The sequence below is a fragment of the Danio rerio genome, chromosome 9, assembly GCF_052040795.2.
Source record: "Danio rerio strain M-AB ecotype USA chromosome 9, GRCz13ab, whole genome shotgun sequence".
Classification (NCBI taxonomy): domain Eukaryota; kingdom Metazoa; phylum Chordata; class Actinopteri; order Cypriniformes; family Danionidae; genus Danio; species Danio rerio.
Window position 1 is genome coordinate 19223152 of NC_141029.1, and position 24694 is coordinate 19247845.

A 24694-nucleotide genomic window follows, 5' to 3' on the forward strand; every position below is an offset into this window, starting at 1 on the left:
TAGAATATCTGCATGAACTGATCTGAGATCGCTGCGTGTGTTGTGAAGGACAGATCTATCGATCCTCGAAATCAGGATCAGCAATGCAACTATTGGCTGACGAAACAGCAGCGTAATGACATCATCTGATTAATATTCAATTATCTATGTGAGCAAAATTACATCAAATTAGCAATCGACGGTTTGTTAAATGCGATACGCAATAATCTTCCACATATGTTGTGATCTAAAAAGTTCATATCAATAAATTTTCTCTTTGTACTTTCATTTCGAGGGTGCAGATTGCATAAGTTTTGTTAATATAACTTTATTTATTTGATTAATAACTATAACTTTTTATATATATAGTTAATTTTTTTTAACTATTTTCCCACGTGTATATAACTACTACTGTAAGAAAATGTCATAATTCGATACTTTCTCTATTATCTTTGCTTGAACTGAGCTGATCTAATCCTGTTTATATGAATTGAACCTGCTTCCGATCAGGTTTGAGCTAGCAGAACTGTTGCTATGACAACAACTCTCAGATCAGCTTTGAAGAACGAAACGATCCTGGATCGTGTCAAATCGTCAATATTCAAATCCAGCTAAGTGAGTAATCCACGTACGAAGAACGGACCCCTGGGACCGGACAGTGGAGCTTTTGTGTGTGGATGGCTATGTGTATCATGTTTTTGTGATTCCCTGTGACGATGTGCACAAGTTACCTTACTGAGATGAAGGAATTTAATTTTGGCTTAGTTGCCAGAAAGATACATACAACTGTTAGCATCTGTACATTATGGCAGTATGCAATATCCAATAAATACTTAAACAAAAGTAATGTAAGAAGTTATATGAGGAGAGGCTAACTAGCTAACAATGTAGCTTTCAAGTACACAGTTCAAGATAACAACAATATAACTTAAAACACAGCCTTATTTTAGAAACCCTCAAAAACATTTTAACACATTTTACTTACTCATTGTAGATACTTATTTAAAGCCTAAAACATATCAGACTCTACATCTGAATTGATGGACAGAGAATAGAGCGCACTCAGCAGTACACAAATCAAACACCTGGCTCCCTTAAAGGGCCAGCATTTTCTGAAAACTATTTCTAACACCTTTGTGTTTAGAATAAGACAGACAGCCTGTTGGAGTGTGTGGTGATGCCTAAATTATTATTTTCTGCCTTTAAAATGCACGTCTCTATAAATAGCAACATAAACCATCAGATAATTTATTGGAATTAATTCTTTGCACTACACAATTTCATACAAAGTCTACTCCTTTCACAGTAAAATAATGTGTTAATAAATAATAAATGTTTTCTTTTATTACAGCAAAACACTGGCTATTTTGCAGTTATTTACTGCACAATCTACAGAGTAACAGTGCAGTTATACTAATTAAACACACCTGATCAAACTAAATCTAAAGGTAATGTGTTGAAGCAGGGCTGGAACTAAATTCTGCTGGGCTGCGGCCCTCCAGGAGTTTGACATCCTTGGTACATAGCATATTTTCAAAGGAATTGCCTACATTTATCACAATCATGCACATATCATTGAATAAAAACAATAATATACAAACAATATACAAACGTCATCCAAAGCAAAAAAATAAAAAATAAATAAATAATCTGATCCTCATGTTGTTCCAAACCTGTAGTAATAAAAATAATAAAAAACAAATAACCTGATTAATACATTTATTTAGGAAAGTCTTTATACTATACTGTTAATGCCATTTTTACCAACTTTATTTGAAGTTTTCCAAACAAATTCATTGAGTCTCTGCGAAAATGTATGTACGTGCTGTTTAACATATTTTTTAAATAACACATTTTTACTAGTTAATTAGCAAAATACTAATATTCAGCTTAAAGTGCAATTTAAAAGCTTAACTATTGGCTAAACTAGGCAAATTAAATTAATTATAGAAAAGTAAACAAAGTTATAAAATGATTGTGATAATTTGGTTGCTCTGTGTGAATATTTTTGCCTTTAAATGCATCTCGTCGATATCTTTACCTTTTAATTAGCTTTGTGACTTTGACATTGGTTGACTCCTGATACTCAATGTTAAAAACATAAAAGGAACCAAAGAAAACACAGAGATGGCTGCAGAGAAATTTAGCTTATCATCAATGCATTGTCTCACTTTCTCCTCAATACTGACCATACACATACCAAAACTGAACAGTATATATATATATATATATATATATATATATATATATATATATATATATATATATATATATATATATATATATATATATATATATATATATATATATATATATATATATATAGCAACATAAAGCAGTACATGGGGTAATAATGGTTGAGCAGTAATTTACCATTTATTATCACAGTAACTATCTGTAATGGGTACATAAAGTAAATTACTGTAATTTATTCTTTGCACTACAAAATTTCATACAAATCCTGCTCCTTTTACGGTAAAATACTGTTTCCTTTTAATACAGCAAAACACTGGCTATTTTACAGTTATTTACTGCATAATCTACAGTAAGGGTTAACAGTGTATTACATGAAGATGCGGGACTTTAGCGCTGTCTACGGGTGTAGTAACGAGCAAACAAAGAAAACAAAGCACAAAGGCAGAACATTTCATAGGTAAGATTAAGTTTTTTTCTGTTTTTGTATGTTCTGAACTTTTGTGCTAAACAGGTAATGTTATTGATGATAACAGTCACTTACTGCATTCACCATACGGCAAAGCAGCTCCAACTCACACTGAACACTCAGCTTATGCTAGTTTTGTTGAATAAAATCAGCAACCAATGCAAAAGAAATATGACAACGAGATGCTGCGGTGCCAGAAACTTGTATTATTGTCAGCTAACGTTAGTGAAAGAGTCGTTCGGGGGATTCAATCACAAACGAATTGCTCCCTCCGTCAGTATGAGAAGTGAAAGCAGGAGAAGAGGAGGTGTGTTTCAGGACACGGATTAGATCAAATTTAACAGGGAGGGTGGATAGTACATTTCTGTACACACAAACACAAGCTTTTTGTCAGAAATCAATGTAGAAAAGTGATGTAAAATTATAATTTTCGTAATTAGAAAAAAAATTACATCCTAACATCCAGGAAAACTCCCGATCATAGATATATGTGTATATGTGTATATCTCTGGCTTTGGATGGCCACAGTCCTTCACTGTACCTTGGTCTCGCATTCATTTCAAAGGAGCGCTACCCTGTAGCAAGATGGCGGCGCTATTGACGCATTCCGTCCAATAGACAACAATAGGCCAGGCGACATCTAATGTATATATCTATGATTAATATGCATGGCCAAGGCTGCATTTGATTGGCCACATTTCATACTGAAGAATATAATTCATATTATAACAATGACATTTGCCCCCTTATTTCTAAGTTTATCTAAGCTTATATAAACATATATGTCCTTTTTGAAAACAGTCACTTCTTTACATTGTTTTCTATAAGTTATTTGATGCACATAATCAACATAGGCTCATTCTGAAAACGTACATTGTGTTTAAAAGACAAAAGAAGATACTTTAAAGAATGTTTGAATCCAGGAACCACTAACTTCCATAGTAGGAAATACAAATACTGTGGAAGTTAATGGTTATAGGTTTACAACGTTCTTCAATGTATGCTCTTTGTGTAAATAACAGGGGAAAAAACAGACTTTTCATTTAATACATACAGTTGAAGTCATAATTATTAGATGCCTTTGATTTTTAACTATTTCCTAAATGGTGTTTAACAGAGCAAGGACATTTTCACAGTATGTCTGATAATATTTTTTTTCTGGAAAAAGTCTTATTTGTTTTATTTTGGCCAGAATAAAAGTTTAAACTTTTAAATTTTATTTTATTTTTTTACTATTTTAAATTTATTACACCCTTTAAACTGTATATTTTTTAATAGTCTACAAAACAAACCATCATCATGAAATAACTTGCCTAATTACCCTAACCTACCTAGTTAACCGAATTAACCCAGTTAAACCTTTAAATGTCACTTTAAGAAGTATAGAAGTGTCCTGAAAAATATCTAGTCAAATATTGTTTACTGTCATCAAGGCAAAGATAAAATAAATCAGTTTATTAACTCAGAAATGAGTTATTAAAATGTTTAAAAATGTGTTTAAATTTTTATTTTCCATTAAACAGAAATAGGGGGAAAAATAAACAGGAGAGCTAAAAGTGTAATGACACATTTTAAATAATGAGGATTTAATTTACTTAAAAAAAAAATAAAAAAAAATTGATAGTTTTCTAGTACTGGGTTGTGGCTGGAAGGGTATACTGCATAAAACATATGCCAGAGTAGTTGGCGGTTCATTCCGCAGTAGTGACCCTTGATAAATCTGACTAAACTGAAGGAAAACGAATGAGTGAATGAGTAATGTACAGTAACTTTAAATGTAAATCCAAATTAAATTACAATCCAGTATGTACTGTATGTGCTGTAGTATTTGTATGTTTTAGCACACTCTCAGAAATAAAGGTACACGAGCTGTCACTGGGGCAGTACGTTTTCAAAATATACATATTTGTACCCAAAGAGTCCACAGTAGTACCTCAATGGTGCATATTAGTGCCGAAATGTACCTAAAAAGTACCTTTGAGGTTCCATTATGGACCTTTCAGGTAAAAATATGTATCTTTTAAAAAGGTATTGCCCAAGTGACAGCCCCTATACATTATTTCTGAGAGTGTACTAAAACATACAAATATTAAAGCACATACAGTACATACTGGATTGCTATTTAATTTTAACTGACAGCCCCTGTACCTTTATTTCTGAGAGTGCATGTAATATAAAATCACCAAAATAAGTGCATGTTAGAACACAAAAATGGTTTAATGTACGCGTTAAAATAAAAATTTAAATTAAATAATTAACTTTCATTAAGCAAACTTAAGTTGCAATACACTTTTTGTAAGCCCTGTTTTTAAATGTACTTTTAAAATGAGATTTAAAATACATTACAATTACCATAAGATTAAGGGACATTTCGCATATTTTGGGATATTTCAGTATATTGTAATCCTAAAATACACCTAAAACGCTGTAGTAAAATTTCAAAATTCAATATACTCAAAATAGTCCCTTAATTCTGTTGGAAGATGCTTTTAGTTTGTTGTTGTTTTTTAAACTTAAACCTATCTTTTTTTTGTTTTTGTTTTAGACCAGCTTCACCTGTGAAGACCACAACAAGGTACAGTGGTTCTTAATTACAGATTTCCAACAAGCCTGAAATAATCAGACCATTCTCTATTAACCTCTTATTAATCTCAATGTTAGCATCAAAACCTACACCAAGGAGGATGTTACATCCCCTAAAACAACACCATATTCTGTGCGCTCCACAAAGAGGTGAGAGATCCTTAAAGAAAACTTCATGCTCAAGTCATTGCAAGACAAAGAGCCTCACTGAATGTTTCTCCACAGCTCTAAGGACTTTCTGTATGATACTCCTACTAAAACGTCAATCAGGTATGCGGTATCTAAATGACTCAGTCAACATTCTAAGAAGCGGTATTATTTTTCATCACATTCTCAGCAGGCCACAGGATTGTGTAGTTCCGCCACTGAATATGTAAAGCATTTATTTAAAAAAAAAAAAAATGTATTTTTTTTCCCAAAGTGACTACAAGACTGAAGTGGTTACTGTAAACTCATCAAAGGACATCGTTGACATGTGAGTGTCATATATAATCTTTTTTTTTTTTTTTTTTTGCTGTTTCTGCACAGAATTTCATAAGAAAAAAATAAAATAAACTTCTTAACTAAGATCCTTAATAATATATGGTTTACAATGCAAATCCAATTAGAATCACTTGTAAATAAAGATACAGTAGATCTCTCATTTAATACATCCACTAAAAGGTTAAGAAAATATTATTTTACAAATGTAATTCCATGCAAATCAAATGAACATTTACACATTCAGTAGTCCTGCTGAAATGAACATAAAAAATGCTGTAAATATACACAGGTGAAGTTATTAGCCCCTTCCCCTCTAATTATTAACTAGGTTACTTAGGTTAACTAGGCAGTTTAGGGTAATTAGGCAAGTTATTGTATGGCTTGTTCTGATGGCTTGTTCTGTAGATTATCTGAAAAAAAAGCTTAAAAGGCTAATAATATTGACCTTAAAAAATGAGTTAAAATTAGTAACTGCTTTTATTCTGGCTGAAATAAAACAAATAAGACTTTCTCTAGAAGAAAAAATATTATCAGACATACTGTTAAGTTAATACATTTGCATAAGTAAATACATAGATTGAATTATGGGCTCAAAATTCTGTGGATTTATATGGGCACAAATGATAACTTACATAGATAAAAATACATCAATAGACATATAATAGCAAAATAAAGTCCTGTATAAAAACATAGACATTTGTTGGAAAATAAATAAATTGTATATGTAACTTTTATGAAAAAAGTGCACTTCTGCATACTGTACAGTACTTTCAAAAAGAGCTCTATTTATGGAAGTAATATTGTTAGTAATTATTATGAATTAATTAAGTATTGTTAAGTTGAAACTGAATGTAATGTTTTCAGACAGTTAATTATATTAAAGTTACAATTAATGAAAATGTATTAAATGAACTTTATAAGTATTGTTGTCCTGCTTAAGGAATTAATTACATATTTTTTTTAAATTTTGTCTTGTGTCTTTGAAATATGATCAAAGAAACTACTAAATGTACCAAAACCATTATTTTTAGTCATATTTAGTTTCTTGTTTGCAATTTAAATTTAAACTAGCTTGTTATTTACCTAACTACGTTTATATAATGATATATTTGAAAGATTTTAACAATTTAATTTTATTAAATACATTTCATACTAAATGTAAGTTTCCATAATATAATAAAGTAAATTATGTAATCAAATTATAATCAAGTGGACTTGTATGTAAGTAAAAACACATCGAATTAAAGATTATTAAAACAAATTTGTTGAATACATACTTTTATCTTTATAAAAAATGTTTAAAATGTTTAACTCTCTGTTCCTTGGAGGTAAAGTTCACCCTAAAATCTCAACTCAAGTGGTTCCAGACCTTTAAGAGTTTCCTTTTCTGTTTGAACAAATGAAGATATTTTGAAGAAAGCTAAAAACCTGTAACCATTTTCTATAGTAAGAAAGTCAAATATTATTTAACTCGATGGTTTTGGTTTTTCAACCTTTTTCAAAATATAATCTTTTAATCTTGTTCAAAAGAAGAAAGACATTTTTGGGTTAACTAATCTTTTAGGTTGGGATTAAATTTATTATTTATTATTATTAAATTTAGTATAATATATATATATATATTTTTATTGAGTATAGTATTTTAGAATGTACATTTTGATTTGAGATTTAAAATACTGTTGAAATCACAATTATTAAACCCCCTTTTTCTTATTTAAATATTTAAAATGTTTAGCAGAGCTGAACATAATATTTTTTTCTTCTAGAGAAAGTTTCATTTGTTTTATTTTGGCTAGAATAAAAGTTTAATAACTCTGTGTTTAACTGTACATTACATGTCAACATTCCATTAAATGAATTTTTTCACAACAGTACTACTACTAATGTTTGCATATTTTTTAGATAGTTTTAAATATTTTAATCCTAAAATACATCTCTCACAATGTTTCAAATCCACCCTACCCTAAACTGTCTCAAAATTCTGTCACTGTTAAATTGGTTTACTGTTTTTTAAACCCAATACTTTACTTCTTTATGTTTAGACCAACTTCCCCTGTCAAGACCACCACAAGGTACAGTAATTCTTGATTTCAGATTCATGACCACCATCAATTACTCAGACTGCTCTTTTAAAGGGCAAAACTGAAAAATCATCGTCGGCTCACCTTTCACTTTTCACAAACCTGTTTGAGTTTCTTTCTTCTGTCAAACACAAAAGATGATAATATGAAGAAAGCTGAAAACCTTTAACCTTTGAATTCTATAGCATTTATTTTTTCCAACTATGGAATTCAATCATAACCAGTTTTCAGCTTGATTGATTGGTAGAATACTGATCTGACGTTTGTGTGTATGTGTGTGTGTGTGTGTGTGTGTGTGTGTGTGTGTGTGTGTGTGTGTGTATATATGGTTCTTGAATCTGATTGGGTGATAGCCGTGTGATATTCTGCCAGTAACAGCACTTGTCCAGCCTCTGCAACCTTCACCCTTGTGTATTACTCCCCCTACATACAGCAACAAGCAGAGGACACTCTACAGTTTGCCAAATATTGCTGCTGTTGGGCAACATAATGTACTTTTAAGGATTTTTTGTTGTTGTTGAGAATGTAGTTGTTTAAATTGCAACTATGCAGATTATTCATAAGGATAGTGCCTATTTTCAATTATTCATAATATTTGAGAGACAGCGCGTCAGCGGCCATTAGCCTGTCTTTGGAGACAGTCCTTGCTTCAGCCCGCAGCTTAATGACGTAGTTGACAATGGATTACACCTCCACAACCCTGAACCCAACCGTCACAGTAGCATGGCCGCTACTTTAGTGGGCGGTACAAGGTCTGCTATGTAGTTGATGATTACCTACACCTCCCCCTACCCTAAACCCAACCGTCACAGTAGCATTGGAGCTACCTTAGTGGACAGTACAAGGTCCGCTACGTAGTTGACGATCGACTATGTCATCAAGCTGCGGGCTGCAGCAAGGAAATCTTTTGTCTTTGAGCAACGATGGTTAACGAAGTTCATCGATAAGCCCTAAGAGAAAAACTGTGTAATTTCAAACTACAGCTGATCAAATCATTATTAAACAGATAAATGATTTTCTAAGTCAATCTCTCTCTTATGTATGCTGTAGTGCTGTATTTATACCATAGTAATATTATGATCTCCCGATTGCAGCAGAGAAATACTGGGGAATCTCTGTACAATGAGATGGCATTTCATTCTGTTCAGCCTTATAATCTTAAAATGTGAGCAAAATCACCTGTTTTGTCATCACTTTAGACATTACGCTAAAGAGTCATTCAAAAACTACATATATATATATATATATATATATATATATATATATATATATATATATATATATTTATATGAGCAATATCACACAAGTAGCACACAAAATAGCACTATAATTGAAATAGGTTTAACTGTATTGTTGTGTATTGTCCTTGTACAAATAAACTAAACTAAGAGCTTTCTTCAAAATATCTTCTTTTGAATCAATTAAGGAAGTGTAAATCGTGACAACATTTTCATTTTTGGGTGAACTATTCCTTTAACATCTTGTTAATTCCAGCTATAGCATCAAAAGCTACACTAAGGAGGATGTTTCGCCAACTAAAACAACATCGGATTCCATCCGATCCACAAAGAGGTGACGTAAAATTCCAACTACACTCCCTAAAATATTTTCAGTCACTGTAAAACAAAGAGCATCACTAAATGTCTCTCCACAGCTCGGAGGATCTTCTGTACGATACTCTCATACCGCTGTCAATCAAATCAACTAACAGCAAACCTGACAGCAGGTATGTTGCATTTGCACATTTATAAGGTGTGAACCCCTTTTGTGATGAGTTTGACATTTGCTTTGGCTTTTAAGTAGTTTAACCAGTCTTACGGCTGACTGGCTTAAAGCAGGCATACAGTTGTATTTAAGCTCTTTCATGACTTTCCATTAGAGCTTCCCTCTCAGCACAGCAGTGTTTGTAATATGGATTTTTATGGTTCTTACAGTCGTGAGGATTTGTCATCCTCCAAAACTGTCAGAACCGTGTACTCAACAATTGACAGGTAGGAAAATGTTTATTATTCAAGCTTCTTTTGCTAAAAGTAATTTATTGTACTCTTATATATCTTTTTTTGAATAAATAGAAATGAGTGGAGTACAGACTTAAGTCCTTCTTACACCAGAACGTCATACACAGAAAGCAGGTTATGATGCATTTTTGGCATTTAAAAACATCACACACCGCATTTAAACAATGTTGATTTAATGAGACCAGGTTTGTTGATTTGGGATTGTTTTTTATCCCCACACAGGCCTTTTGAATACATGTCGGATTCTCTCACATCAAAAACTACTACGACTGTATACTCATCACCGGAAAGGTATGGAGGCGGAAATAGTTTTCATTTAATTAAGTTATGCGTATAGTGCACATTTGAAATGCATGTTGTTTTGTTGCAGGAAAGTAAATGCGAAGGACATCTGCACATATTGCAATCAAAGCATGTACACAGATGAAAAGTTTATCTTGGATGACATGAACATAAACTGTCATGCAAGATGTTTCAAGGTTAGTTATTATTATTATTATTATTATTATTATTATTATTATTATTATTATTATTATTATTAATGAAAATATACATAATTTATTATCAATCACATAGGGTTCATTAGAAGTTTAAAGGCTTTGTTTTCCATATTAATTTTATTTTGAAAGTTTTCTTTTGTGGTTTTCTGAAATTTTATTTTTAAAAAATATCTATAAAGATTTTTTTTTGATGTTTGTTATTTTATTCATTATTTTTGTTTTGTTTATTTAATCACAAAAGATCAATTAAAATAATATATGTATTTGCATCTCATATATTTTCAAGTGTCATGGTTTTAGAGAAAAAAAATGTATACATGAGTTTCAAATATGTTATAAACTATAATGGTTTTCATAAATATTTTTAATATATATTTGTATTTTCTAACAAAATATTGGTAATTATTATTATTATTATTATTATTATTATTATTATTAATGATGATGAATATTTAAATATTTGTTGTCCAAAATATTTTACCATCTCTAACATAGGTTTCATTAGAAGTTTGAAGGCTTTTATTTCCTTTGTTTGTTTTCTTTTGTTAAAAATATTGTTTATGTTTTGTTGTTTTTTATTTGTTTATTTATTTTTTATTTAATTACAGAATGTTAATTTCAAAATATGGTTTTAGAGTTATGTTGATAAATATGTATAAATGAGTTTTAAATATGCTACTTATAAACTATAATTGTTTTAAATATATATTTAAATGTTTATTTGTGTTTTCTAACTAGTCGTATTTATTGTTATTATTTTTATTATTATTGTTATTATTATTATCGGTATTATTATTATTATTATTATTATTATTATTATTATTATTATTATTATTATTATTATTATTAGTCCCAGTACTGGGAAAACATATGCAGGATATGTTGGCGGTTCATTCCACTGTGGTGAAAAAGGGACTAAACCTATGGAAAAGGAATGAATTATTATTATTATTATTATTATTATTATTATTATTATTATTATTATAATTAATGAGTATATAATTATGTGTTGTCAAAAATATTTTAGCATCAATGACAGGATTCAAAAGAGGTTTGAAGGCGTTTTTTTTTTTTTGCTTTTTATTTTCATTTGAAAGTTTTGTTTTGGGGTTTTCATCATTTTAGTTATTTGTTACGTTTTAACATTTCATTTATTCATTTCTTTGTTTATTTTTTCCAATCTAAAATCTCAAACAATGTATGTATATCATTTTATTTGCTCTAACTTTAATGCTATTTTCAACTGACATGGTTTTAGTTTCATGTACAAAGTATATATATATAAGTTTATAATTTATAAGTTATAATAAGTTATAAGATAAGCTATCAACTATAATGATTTTCATAAATATTTGTTATGAATATTTGTATTTTCTAATAAAATATTTGTATATTTATTATTATTATTATTACTTAACTAATTATACATTTTGCCAAATTACAAAATTGAATTTAGGTATTCACTGTTTATGAAAACATTATGAATACAATAGGAATAATAATAAAAAAAACATTTAAATGTTTTAGTTTAGTTTTAAAATAAAATTATGTGTTAAATATTTCAGAATCAGTTGATATGTATGAATGATTTTTTTTGTGTTTGTTTTGTTTTTGGTTCTTTAGCTGAATGTTTGTTTTATTTTTCATCATTTTAATAGTTTATATAAAATTGTTTATTTAGTTTTAACCTTCAGGATTAATATAAACTGAAAGATATATATCTTATATGTATATCTTTTTCAGTTTATTATAATCCCGAAGGTTAATCTAAAGTATTACATGTATATCATTTTATTTTCTTTAATGTTACTTTTAAGTAAAACTTTTTCTTCTTCTTTTTTTTAACGTTTTATCTATAATAAATATTTCATAAATATTTTATTAATATTTCTTTTTTTTTTGTATGTATGTATGTATATAATATGTATAATATAAACATACTCATGTATGATCTTTATTGTTAGTGTGGGGTGTGCAATACTTCACTGGGAAACCTGAGGGCTGGGGACAGCCTGTGGGTTTACCAGTGTGCGATTCACTGTGCAAGCTGCTTTGGTGTCACTAAGAGTAAGAAAACTCTATACAACTACATTTTTCAGTATTCTGAAACAAATAGTCAGTATGCTTGGCTAATAAACCAAAATGTATTTTAAACAAAAGCATATGTTTTTTTTACAGACAAATGGATGCGCTGAAACAGTTCCCACTGAAGAAGTGAGCTAATGAAGGAGATGATGGCAAATGTGATAAAACTGCCTATACACTGATTAGACATGGACACGGGTCATTCGATTTATGGTGGTGGACTTCTATCAGATAGAGTTTGGGGTTTATTCATTGTATTAATAGATATTTATATACTTATACAATTACCAATACTAATAGGACTATTTTAAAGGAAAAATAACATTATTTTCATATATTTTATGACTGTATTAAATGCAGAAACACATTTGTTTACATCTGAATGATTTTTATCAGTCAGATCTGGTTAAGCATCATTCCAGTTAGCCTGTCTCTACTGTGCAATTTGCATGTGCTTGTGCTTGATGTATTTAAGGAAGTATTTCTATTAAAGAGAACTGAACATGCTCTGATCAAGGCATCTTATGTCTTATGACAGGATTCCTATGGGGATACAAATAAAGAGCTAAAGTTAGCTTGAACCTGAGAGACTTTGCTTATATAATAGGGTTTTGGACCTAAAAATATGATTTCAACTATATGACAACTACTAGAACAACAAACCCTTGATACTCAAATACACTTCATTGAATATGAATCATACACTTAGACCTCACCCTTTTTGAACGGACACTCTATACTGTATAACTGCAGGTTAACTGTTTACAGTTTTTCTCAGTGGCTTTGGTGCATTTCTCACAACACTATTTACATTTGCACAACAGGTCATGCATTTCTCAAAACAATTAGTCATTTGTGCACATCATAGTAGCAGTTTCTCATTCCTTTCAACAAATTTCAAATGCTTTTGGACATGCATCAATTGCTTTCATTCAACTCTCTGCTGTTTATAACATTATCATTTGCTTATGTCATGTCAGTCAAAATGAACTCAACTTGTAAATGCTGAATAGTCATTCCATATAAAACTAACAGTGCTCATTTCATTACTTGAGTCATTACATACAAAAATGTTGAACTTGATGTCAAAATCAGTTAAGAAAACTTTATAATTTTTTTTAAACTTTATTTTCCTGAAAATGTCTTTAAAATTGAACAATTTGATGAATGATTTACAGACCTGTGTATGTTGCAGGTTCAGGTCCAATATGTACTGAAATATTGTTTACAGCTGTGCACAGTTCTACCCAAAGGGAGTTTATGTTTGTTGTAAATAAGGGTGTGTTTATTCTTTTGCACAATGCTGTGAATAAATTAGGATTGTAAAGAGCAAATGCAGAGTAAAAATGTGAAACATACATATTCAGTGTCTTGTACTCAGATACCTTACTAAATGCAGTGATGTCCAACTTTACTGTAGTTTTCAAATGGCTGTGCAAATATTATTTAGTGCTGTCTTGAGAATTTTCAGGAAGTGTCACCAAAATCTGACTTTTTTGCATTGAAAAAATGTCCAGAATAAACTCATAATAAAAACATGACTAAGCCATTTGACTATCTTGTTCATAAACAGTCATTTTGTTCATAAACATTCATTTTGATGGCACTGACACTGACTTGAATACTTGCTTTTGAGGAATGAACTATCCATTTTGAGCATGTGACACGCTTTTGCAGGTTATCAGCTAGGTTTTGCAGTTTGCACTAATTGTTTTGAGAAATGCATTAACTGTTGTGCAGAATTCACTGGTGTTGTGAGAAATGCACCAAAGCGACTGAGAAAAACTTTATATACTGTCCACCCTATACACAACTCCTTACCTTTTTTGATTTTGACTATTATAATGATGTGCACCTTTTGTAAAGCTGCTTTGAAATGATCATTATTGTAATGATGCTATAAAAGTAAACTTGAATTGAATTGAATTAAATATGGCCAATGAACAGGTTTTTGAAAATGTATAAATATGATTTTTTTATATTAAATATCTATCTATCTATCTATCTATCTATCTATCTATCTATCTATCTATCTATCTATCTATCTATCTATCTATCTATCTATCTATCTATCTATCTATCTATCTATCTATCTATCTATCTATCTATCTATCTATCTATCTATCTATCTATCTATCTATCCAAAACAAATGATAATATGTTTCGAAATGTAGACCACAAAACGTACAGCATGTATCACTTTTAAAATTAAACCTGCTTGCAAGAAAGTAATTACTGGGAAATATTTATAAATATGCTTGAAAGAAATTTATTTTACTTTATTTGTTTTTACAGTTTTTCTTGTTTGCTTTGACCTGGTTAAAGAAACTAGGTTCCTCTTCATTTTCATTATCACTATCCCAGCAGAGCAGAAGACCGGTCTTGCAAATGTGTAAACGCTTTCTCATTGGGTTGACGCATTTTCCCCACTATTTTTCAAAACAGTTAACACTGATGTCATTCAAGCAGTCCAAACTCCATTGTTTTAGTTATGGTAACCAAACAGAAACCATCTATTCCTAACTATTAAAAGCTACCAACCTCAGTATGAAATCACAGAAGCACCGGTTTGACACTCCTTCACACAAATCTTCAATTAGCAATCAGTCTGTAAACCTTATAAAAACGATGGAAGGTCTGTGTTGTTTTGTGCCAGCATTGATGGAGGAGGTCAGTATGGCTATGTCCTATACTCCCAATAGATTTGACTGTATATTGGTTTAAACGTGTTTTCTCTAATATTTACAGTATTTTATTACTTTTGTCTGTTTTTTTTAATACAGTATTTCAGTTTTCAGTCACAGTTTGAAAAATTTTATGAATTCAATATATATTTAATCAAAGCATATCTTATTCTGGATCCAATTCTTTGCAAAAAAGGCAAATTTGACAGCCCAAATAGAAAGACAACAAATGCTAGTGGCAATAAGCTACAGTGGCAAGCAATGGTGGTGCACTGAGTTCTATATTTTGTATTTTGTTGTCCATTGTATAAAGATTAATTGAAAGAGCTCATATACTTGTTTGCAAGTTGTGTTTTTTGAAGGTTAAACTAGCTTTTGTTTCATATTTTAAATGTTTTGACACGATATGTGCCTTTTGTAAGCAAAATGTGTCATTTTGACCATGAGTGCCGCTGTTTAGGGCTGTGTGTTAACTGTTTTGAAAATGTGGAGTTTCAGTTGACGGCTGCATCAAAGCAATCAAGAAAAACTATAAGTATTTATGAAGTAATTTCCAAATTTTGGGCCATAACAAACCATTAACATAGCTGTTCCAGAAAGTCATTACATGAGGTCTAGAGACAACATCCATTTGAAAAAAGATTTCAAATTTGTTGATTATTATTTTTAATAGAAGAGGAAAAGCAGATTCGACCAACAGCAGTATCACGAGGATCCAGGAACAGCAAAGGAGAAGGAAAACATGTGTTTTTACAAAGCATTTACTGTTTTTCTCAGTGGCTTTGGTGCATTTCTCCCAACACTATTTACATTTGCACAACAGTAAATGCATTTCTCAAAACAATTAGTACAAAGTGCAAAACCTAGTTGATAACATGCAAAAGCGTGTCACTAGCTCAAAATGGATAGACCATTCCTCAAAAGCAAGTATTGATGTCAGTGTCAGTGTCATCAAGATAAAAAGTCCTGACATTATTGTTTATGAACAAGATAGTCAAATGGCTTAGTCATGTTTTCATTATGACAGTTTACAGTTTTTTCCAATGTAAAAAAGTGATTTTGGTGACACTTCCTGAATAAGCTCAAGACAGCACTGTATACTATTTGCACAGCCATTTGAAAACTACAGTAAAGTTAGACATCACTGCATTTAGTGAGGTATCTGAGTACAACACACTGAATATGTATGTTTCACATTTTTGCTGCATTTGCTCTTTACAATTCTAATTTATTCACAGCATTGTTCAAAAGAATAAACACACCATTATTTACAACAAACATATACTTCTTTTGGGTAGAACTGTGCACAACTGTAAACAATATTGCAGCACATAGTGAAACTGAACCTACAACATACACAGGCCTGTAAATCACTCATGAAATAGGTCAGTTTAGAAGACATTTTCAAAAAAAAACTAAGATCAAAACATGTTTATAAAATTTGCTTGACAGATTTTGACAACTAGTTTTTACAAATATTTTTGTATGTAAAGACTCAAGTACTGAAATGAAGAGTATTAGTTTTATATGGAATGACTATTCAGCATTCACAAGTTTAGTTCATTTTGACTGACATGACATAAGCAAATAATAATGTTGTAAAACAGCAGAGAATTGTATGAAAGCAATTGATGTATGTCCAAAAGCATTTGCAATTTGTTGGAAAGAATGAGAAACTGCTACTATGATGTGCACAGATGACTAAGGGTTTTTAGAAATGCATAAACTGTTGTGCAAATGATAATAGTGTTGTGAGAAATGCACCAAAGCCACTGAGAAAAACTGTATTATTGAACCAACTTTCAAAAAACAATGTTTTGGATTTAAATAAAATATGCTTATTATTCCAAATGAAACATCTATTGGGTGAGAAATTGTGTTTATAAATGAAGTTCCAGGAAACAACCATTTGATTGTGAAAGTCTGATAATTGTTTGTTGGTTAATTGATTGGATAATTGGTTTGGATAATTGGTTGTTTAAATGAATGTATAATATCTACATCTACTAAGAAAACATCTTAGGGTTTTAGAAAAGTGTAATATGTTGTTGTAATTAGTTGGACTTTGAAATAGCTGAAGTCAAAATTGCAAAAAGTGCTAGATAACATGAATTCGTACTTCTAGTAGGCTCTATATATATCTAATAAAAATGTTGGATAAACAAAATAAGCATTGAAGCTACTGAAAGAAAGAGCATTACATAATCACATATTTATGTGTGTCCACTGTTATTTTGAAACAATATTGTATTTGATGCAGAGGCTGAAAAAACAGAGATGAATAATTTTGCGTTCTGTTTATTCATATGCTTAGGCCTGTATCAGTTTTCATATCAGAGATTATTAAACGTGACAATTTAAATAACAATAAAACCAGACTTGCAAAAGTATGTAGGCAAGATAACTTCCCAGATAGCATACGAATGTGGGCCACTTTCAGCCTGATCTCTCGAGGAAACTTAAGTATTTTACGTTTTGCCAGTTTAGTGACTAAAGTTCAGTCGTACGAAAATGTATGATTTAAAAAAGTAGGCGTGGCACCTAATACCACCCCTAACCCCAACCGTCATTGGGCGATAAGCAAATTGTACTAAATTGTACGAAATAGATCGTATGAATTCATATGAATTAGCCACTAAATCAAAAAGTTACGAATTGCCGTGAGATTGTGTTGGCCACTTTAGGCAGTTATGCAGCACTGGTGGTATTCCTTCGGCCCAGACAAAATGAATGTGAACCTGAAGTGGCTCACCTGTGCAATGGCAAAGGGGGGGCCAAAGATTCAGTCAAATATGGACCATTTAAGGCAAAGATCTGGCACTTATGGCAAAATGTAATCTGAATGTGAGCCTAATGTGGCCCATGTGGGAAATGATAAATTTGTCCCAAATGATGGAGGACAAATATGAGCCACAGTTGGTAAAAATGTGACATAGTCATTTAAAGGTAATCTGGGTCTAAACCTAAACTGGCTCACACGTGTAAGTGAAAATGTGGCCCAGTTATCTTAAGACATATGTGTGCCACTTTTGGCAAATATTTGGCACAGTAAGCTCTGGCTATTGCAGCTGTGAGCCTAATGTGGGCCAGAGAAAACATGGCAAATGTGGCCAAGTTTTTAAAACATATATGGGCCACTTTTGGCAAATATTCAGCACAGTAAACTCTGGCTAATGCAGCCGTTAGTCTATAGTGGCCCAGTGAAGATATGGCAAATGTGGCCCAGTTATCCTAAAACAAATGTGGGCCACCTTTGGCAAATATTCGGCAGGGTTAGCTCTAGCTAATGTGGCTGTGAGCCTAAAGTGGCTCAGAGAAGATATGGCAAATGAGGCCCAGTTATCTTAAAACTAATTGGACCACATAGACCAGGGGTCACCAATCCTGGTCCTGGAGGGCCGGTGTCCCTACAGGGTTTTGCTCCAACTTGCCTTAACACACCTGCCTGGATGTTTCAAGTATACCAAGTAAGAGCTTGATTAGCTTGTTCAGGTGTGTTTGATTAGGGTTGGAGCTAAAATCTGCAGGACACCGGCCCTCCAGGAACAAGTTTGGTGACCACTGACATAGACTAAAGTCACCATCATGGAGAAAAGTGTTTGCTTTAGTTGGGCTCATAGCCCTAAACCTCTTATTATAAATTTTAATTTGGGCTGTTGTAACTTTTTTGAAATTTGCTTGAAAAGTTTATTCATTACAGCAAACAAGCCAAGTAAAAAAAAACAAACAATAAAATTAAATAAGGCACAACCTGTTATGAAATAATATATTTCACTAATGTTCACCAATGTTTCATCCATTATTAAAAGTAACATAATGACATGCTTGCACATGCCACTTTACTATGAAGGTTTATAACCTAAAAAAATTCTATGGTTCAACTCCTGCTCATAGAGACATCAATAATCAGCATATGAACCTCAACGACGGTGATAATTAACAAAATGACCAAACTCACAAACATCACAAACAGGAGACTAAAAGTGACAAAATCAACAATGTCAACATAAACAGCCGAATCAAAATCAAATAATGAAAACTGGAGCATCAATAAGCTATTTAATGTAGTCATACTACAATGCATGTTGGGAATTTGTACTTTGACACACCCAGCAAGTGTAAGATATAGGCCAGATCTGGGCCTTAGATCTGGCCAGACCTAAAAGCAAATTGTGACCCAGAATAGGGTTAGTTCTGGTTCATTTGGTTGAATTCTGGCTAATATGTGGTATTGCTTTGGCTTCTTTGTGGCCCAGATCTGGCAAACAGAAGTGGACCGCACTAGAGCCATCATTGCATTCAGTATGTGGGCCGGATGCAAGTGTCTTGTGTGAGCTGGATTTGAGCCACATGAATTTTGCCAGCTGGGCTTAGACCTACTTATCTTCCTCTATTTTAGTCAGGTTCTCCTCAGGTACACCCCTCTCTCTTTGTGCAGAGATAAAGTCCATCTTGATGTATGATTTAAAACTTAATGACTTAAAACACAAAAAATAGCATGCAAGGTTTTGTCAGGATACATTTAGGCTACGTCTTTCTGGTATGAGGAGATCACGAGAAAATTAAGTTGTGATCACGGCATAACAACCTTTTTGTCATGTCGAGATTAAGAGAAAATAAAATTATGTTGAGATCATGTGAAAATTAAATCATGATCTCGACCGAACAAAAAGCTGTTAAGTCGTGATCACGACTAAATTTTCTTGTAATTTCGACAAAACACAAGTCATATCTGTTAGTTTAGTAGGATTTTTAAAAAGATTACTCATGCTCACTGAAACCACATTTATTCCCACAATTATTATAACATAAATTATAGTATGTCGTCACTGTGGCGCAGTGGGTAGCATGATCGCCTCACAGCAAGAAGGTCACTGGTTTAAGCCCCAGCCGGGTCAGTTAGTATTTCTGTGTGGAGTTTGCATGTTCTCCCCGCCGTGTTAGTGTGGGTTTCCTCCGGGTCCTCCAGTTTCCCCCACTGTCCAAAGACATGCGCTATGGGTTAATTAAATAAGCTAAATTGGATGTATTGTATAAATGTGAATGAGTGTGTATGGGTGTTTCCCAGTGTTGGTCTGTGACTGGAAGGGTATCCGCTGGGTAAAACATATGCTGGATAAGTTGGTGGTTCATTCTTTTCTGGCAAACCCTGATTATTAAAGACTACGCCAAAATGAATGAATGAATATTATATTATTTACAACACATAATGAACACTAAAGCATAGTAATAACTAGTGAACTGATAAACAAATAAATTATGTAGATTTATTACAGTAAACTGTGGTGTATTGTAATGTAACATACCTTAGTTTTGATGGGGTATTTGTTTGTATTACTATAGTTGTTGTGTATTATTAGGGGAGAGTGGGGATAAAAGTGATTTTTTAAAGCCCTGACAACATTTGCTTCCCAGGCTATAACAGCACATTTAGCACGCAACCGTTTTTGGCTACCAAAATTTCCGTTAGCTCCAAATTTCAGTTTTCAAGTGCAAAAAGTAAATTATTGTAGTGGTTCTTTTTTATTGCAAGTTGTGTTTCTCTTTTCATGTGTCACACTATAATCAATCTACAGGTTGTTTATTGCAATAACACATCTTTGAGTTTTTCACTTTAAAAGTAAATCAGGTTTCAATGACAAGAGTTCCTGTGGGTGCGAAAGTAACACTGTTATTTATGTCCCACTGCTAATAGCCATGGCTTATTTTTTTGATTCCTCGCTAGTTTTCAGTGTTTTAACTCATGCTCTATGAGATTAATGCATATTGCCAATAATAATAAAAATATTCAAAAATTGTAGAAAATGTTAAAATTTTGCATTGTTGGATTGCTTTTGAAACATTTAATGGAACTGAAATTTTAAATGAAAATGCAGTTTGATATTTTATTGCAAAAATAAATGACAAAATATGTTTTTAGTTAACATTAACAAGGTCATAGTCAGCTATATTTAAAATAAACAAGATTAAGCCAGTAAATCTGGCAAATATTGCTGTTACTTTTGACCCACCCGAGCGTTACGTTCATCCCTGTAAAAAGTAACAATGTGGAACTTTTCTTTAAAGTGAAGTTCAAAAATTCACACTTAGCTCATGATTTATACATAGCCTGTTTGGCATGCTGTCCCGAGAAAGAGCCCTGAGCTCAAGGGATCCCCAGGCCCAGGGCTCCATCTTTTTGCAGGGCGAGGAGAGATTGAGCTTAGGTCGATCTCAAAACTCCCCCACTGCTAATGCTAAGGTGAGTTTCCAGAGAATAAGACGTTTAGAAAAAGACTTATTCTGCGTCCAAAACTACATAATACTCAGAAGTGACTGCATTTGAATTTAAATGTACCACTCAGCCATCATACCTCAAAAGTACATCCTATACAGTATGAATGTGAGCAGCATGAATGGAATTCAGACATAGGCTACTACATCCCCCATTTTGTCATGGTCACGTGACCTTCGTCGCTAAACTCTTTTTCATGAACTTTCTTGCGGAGCATCACAGGATAGAGCATCCAGGTACTTCTCGCATATTGATTTTCGAATTGAATTCAAACATACTACTCGGCTCGCAAACAGATTTTAGCGTACTATATAGTGTAAAAGTATGCTGTTTCGGATGCAGCCTAAGGCTTATTTTTTCTATAATACAGAGCAAATTTGGACGATGGGAGAAACCCTGGGAAGCTGTTTGAAACCCATGTGGACCCGGGGAGAACATGCAAACTCTGCACAGAAATACCAGATGGCCAAGTGAGGACCCATGGCCATTGATATTTTTGCTGTCAGGCGACAGTGCTAGTCACTGGGCCACCGTGCCGCCCATCCTGCATAAAGGTGAAAGAAGGGGAGGAGGGGTGTTTCTTCCAGATGAAGATAGTTGACAAGAAATGAAATGAGGATATATTTAGTGACTTGGGATCCTTTGATCAAGATTAGCTAATGTGGGCCAGCTGAGTCAATCATGTGCACATGCTCCTCTCGAAATAAGTTTAAAATAAACTTCACTTATAGTGGAGTTGTTCTACATTGATACAACACCTGATTTTTCTGAGAAAATACATTTCTGCTAAAACATTATCTTTTAAAAGTAGGTTTTTATGAAAAATGTTACATTCGACACCGCTCTCCACTTTCACAATGGATTAATTCAAGCCTACTTCACTACAGTATGGTTAAAAAATATTGTATTGTTTACTATAAATGTCAATAGAGATTAATTTGTCAATGTTGATAACATAAACGTTATTACATAAAATGCAATTTCTCCAGAGATGGCAATGTTTAATTTACATCACTTTATTCAATTGTAGGCAATGCATTTAGCCGATTTCAGGTTTTTTTGATCAAGAAAGGATTTAGTTGGAAATAGAAACATTTGTAGCATTGTAATTTGTAACGTGTAAATACCTTTTCTATTACTTTTGGTATTTTAATGTATAATTGTCCTCTAAAAGAACTTTTTTTTAATTAGTTTTTTTTTTATCAAATTGTCTTTGGAAGGTAGGCTATAGTGGTGCATTATGGGCATGACAAGTTGAATATAGCCTAATTCTCCAAAAGACACCATTTTTGCTCGTCGTCCCCTGAATGAAAGGAGCAGTGTGTGGTAGCGCGGCTGGTGTTTTTGCCTGGTAATGTGGTGGTCGTGTGTTGTGTTTTGAACCGAGTGGGAGGAGACACAGACATGAGCAGCACATCAGCATCTGAATGAAGCATGTAACCCCGCTGGAAGCACTTCGAGTCTGGGCATACAGGGTAAACAACGCCGCCACCATTTTGCTACCGTTTATATGCTTTTCTCTTCAATGGACGGACTATTGTTCAAGCCGCAGATGATGGCGGACGTCAATGGCAACAGTAAGATGATGAACGCAGAACTGGAGGTGAAAAAGCTTCAAGAGCTCGTGCGAAAACTGGAGAGGCAGAACGAGCAGCTACGGACGAGAGCAAACGCTGCGAACAACTGCACCTCCAGTGTCCGTCTGTTAGCCGCTCCGGCGTCGGCCTGTCCCGCAGGTCCGGCTGGCCCAGACACAGGCTCTTTTCACACCGGGAATTACTGCATTTCACCTTCATATTCCCCGTCCTTTGGCTTATCGGATGAGCACTATCCGTATTTTCATCCGCAGTCAGTGACTGGTGCTGATGAGGAAGATGAAGATGCTACTGTCATGGATGAGGTGGAAAAACTAGACCTTCATGCACTTCTTCCCATCGATGGAGAGTCTGAATATAGCTGGTACTGATGCTTCTGCTAAACATTTGATTTTCATTGTCTCTTTGTCATCCCTTATGGTCAGTTCTCATGAATTGTCACTGTAGTATGTGTCCTGGTCCATTGTTAGGTCTGTGAGTGTAAACATCTCTGAAGACACTGATGAGGAATATCTTCATTAGTCTAACAGATTGGCTTGCTGTTATATTGCATCTGGTGATGTGAAAAAATAAAAAATTTTTCTTTTGAGGTAATACATAGACAAAATGCAAGGCATGTAAAGTGCAAAGACCGAAATACTTGATTTGTTTTAATTGTTTATGCCAGATCATGGTGAAAATCATATATGCTGAACCACTGCAATATGATGATGAAAAAAAGAAGAAGGGGGGAAATCAGGCCAACTATAGAATGAAACACATTTAAAACATGGAAATCTTAAACATTTAAATAAGCAGGACATTTAGGTTTTTCATTATTGACAATTTAAATCCATATTTTAAATATATTTAAACAATTGATCAAATCAGATGCATGTGAGCTCTTAGATCAAATGTTTTTCCTTACATTCCATTCTTGTACTTGCTTCTTTAGATCTTTTACATCTCATGCAGCAGAAGTTCATGCCTCTTTAGTGTTGCCAACACAGTTAAACAAAGTTATGGTCAATATGAAATCGATAATCAGTGTTAATTTGATCAATGTCAGGCTAACATATGACAAAAACAGTATTTAATGGAATGTTCACCCAGAAATTTAAATGCTGTCATCATTTACTCACTCATTGCTACTTGTTTTAAATCTTTTTGACTTTCTTCTAATAAACACAAAATATATTTTGAAGAATGTTAGAAACGTTTAAACACTGACTTTGGTAGCCTATTTGTTTTTTTGGAAGTCAGTAATTACAGGTTTTCAAGTTTCTTCTAAATGTGTTTTGTGTTCAAGAGAATAAATGAACTCATATAGTAAGTGAATTTTCATTTTTGGGTAATCTATCCATTTCAATTTAAAAATTAATGCATATGAAGAAAATGTGACTATAAAATGAAGTGAAAGTGAAAGTCATAATGTGGCCAAGTATGATGGTCCATACTCAGAATTTTTGCTCTTCATTTAACCCATCTAAGTGCACACACACAGCAGTGAACACACAGCCAGAGCAGTGGGCAGTTATAGTGGACTGGAGTCATTTCAAGCAGCATGGAACATGATAGTGAAAGAAATGCCTAAATTAGCATTATTTCATACATTTAAAATACATTATATGGTACATTATAAATATATAATATATTTTGCTTATAAATTACATTGATAAAAAGGAGTATTAACTGTATGATCAATGCGATAAAGATTACAATATAAAACATTCTTCCACATTCATGTGCTAAAAATTTAGAACTCTTGTTT

At 32.6% G+C, this 24694-nt stretch overlaps 2 protein-coding genes across 9 annotated transcripts in view; both read left to right on the plus strand.

Annotated features, from left to right (window-relative positions):
• The window catches only part of scel (sciellin), a 32764-nt gene extending 18429 nt beyond the window's left edge, over positions 1-14335 (plus strand). Inside the window, exons 20-32 of one of the 3 annotated variants that reach the window (XM_087266204.1) lie at positions 5187-5216; positions 5303-5374; positions 5450-5494; positions 5646-5699; positions 7750-7779; positions 9283-9360; positions 9443-9514; positions 9723-9779; positions 9861-9920; positions 10029-10097; positions 10177-10285; positions 12271-12373; positions 12485-12903. In XM_087266204.1, the coding sequence (XP_087122330.1) occupies positions 5187-5216; positions 5303-5374; positions 5450-5494; positions 5646-5699; positions 7750-7779; positions 9283-9360; positions 9443-9514; positions 9723-9779; positions 9861-9920; positions 10029-10097; positions 10177-10285; positions 12271-12373; positions 12485-12501 (796 nt within the window). In that variant the 3' untranslated portion in view covers positions 12502-12903. Of the gene's footprint in view, positions 1-5186; positions 5217-5302; positions 5375-5449; positions 5495-5645; positions 5700-7749; positions 7780-9282; positions 9361-9442; positions 9515-9722; positions 9780-9860; positions 9921-10028; positions 10098-10176; positions 10286-12270; positions 12374-12484 lie in introns of all 3 variants that reach the window. The other 2 variants (NM_001005304.1, XM_087266205.1) reach the window with 2 other exon arrangements.
• An 8417-nt stretch (positions 14336-22752) lies between these two features.
• Positions 22753-24694, plus strand: part of slain1a (SLAIN family member 1a) — a 28828-nt gene continuing 26886 nt past the window's right edge. For 5 of the 6 annotated variants that reach the window (XM_087266674.1, XM_087266675.1, XM_087266676.1 and 2 more), the window contains exon 1: positions 22803-23308. In XM_087266674.1, the coding sequence (XP_087122800.1) occupies positions 22860-23308 (449 nt within the window). In that variant the 5' untranslated portion in view covers positions 22803-22859. 6 annotated transcript variants of the gene reach the window in all.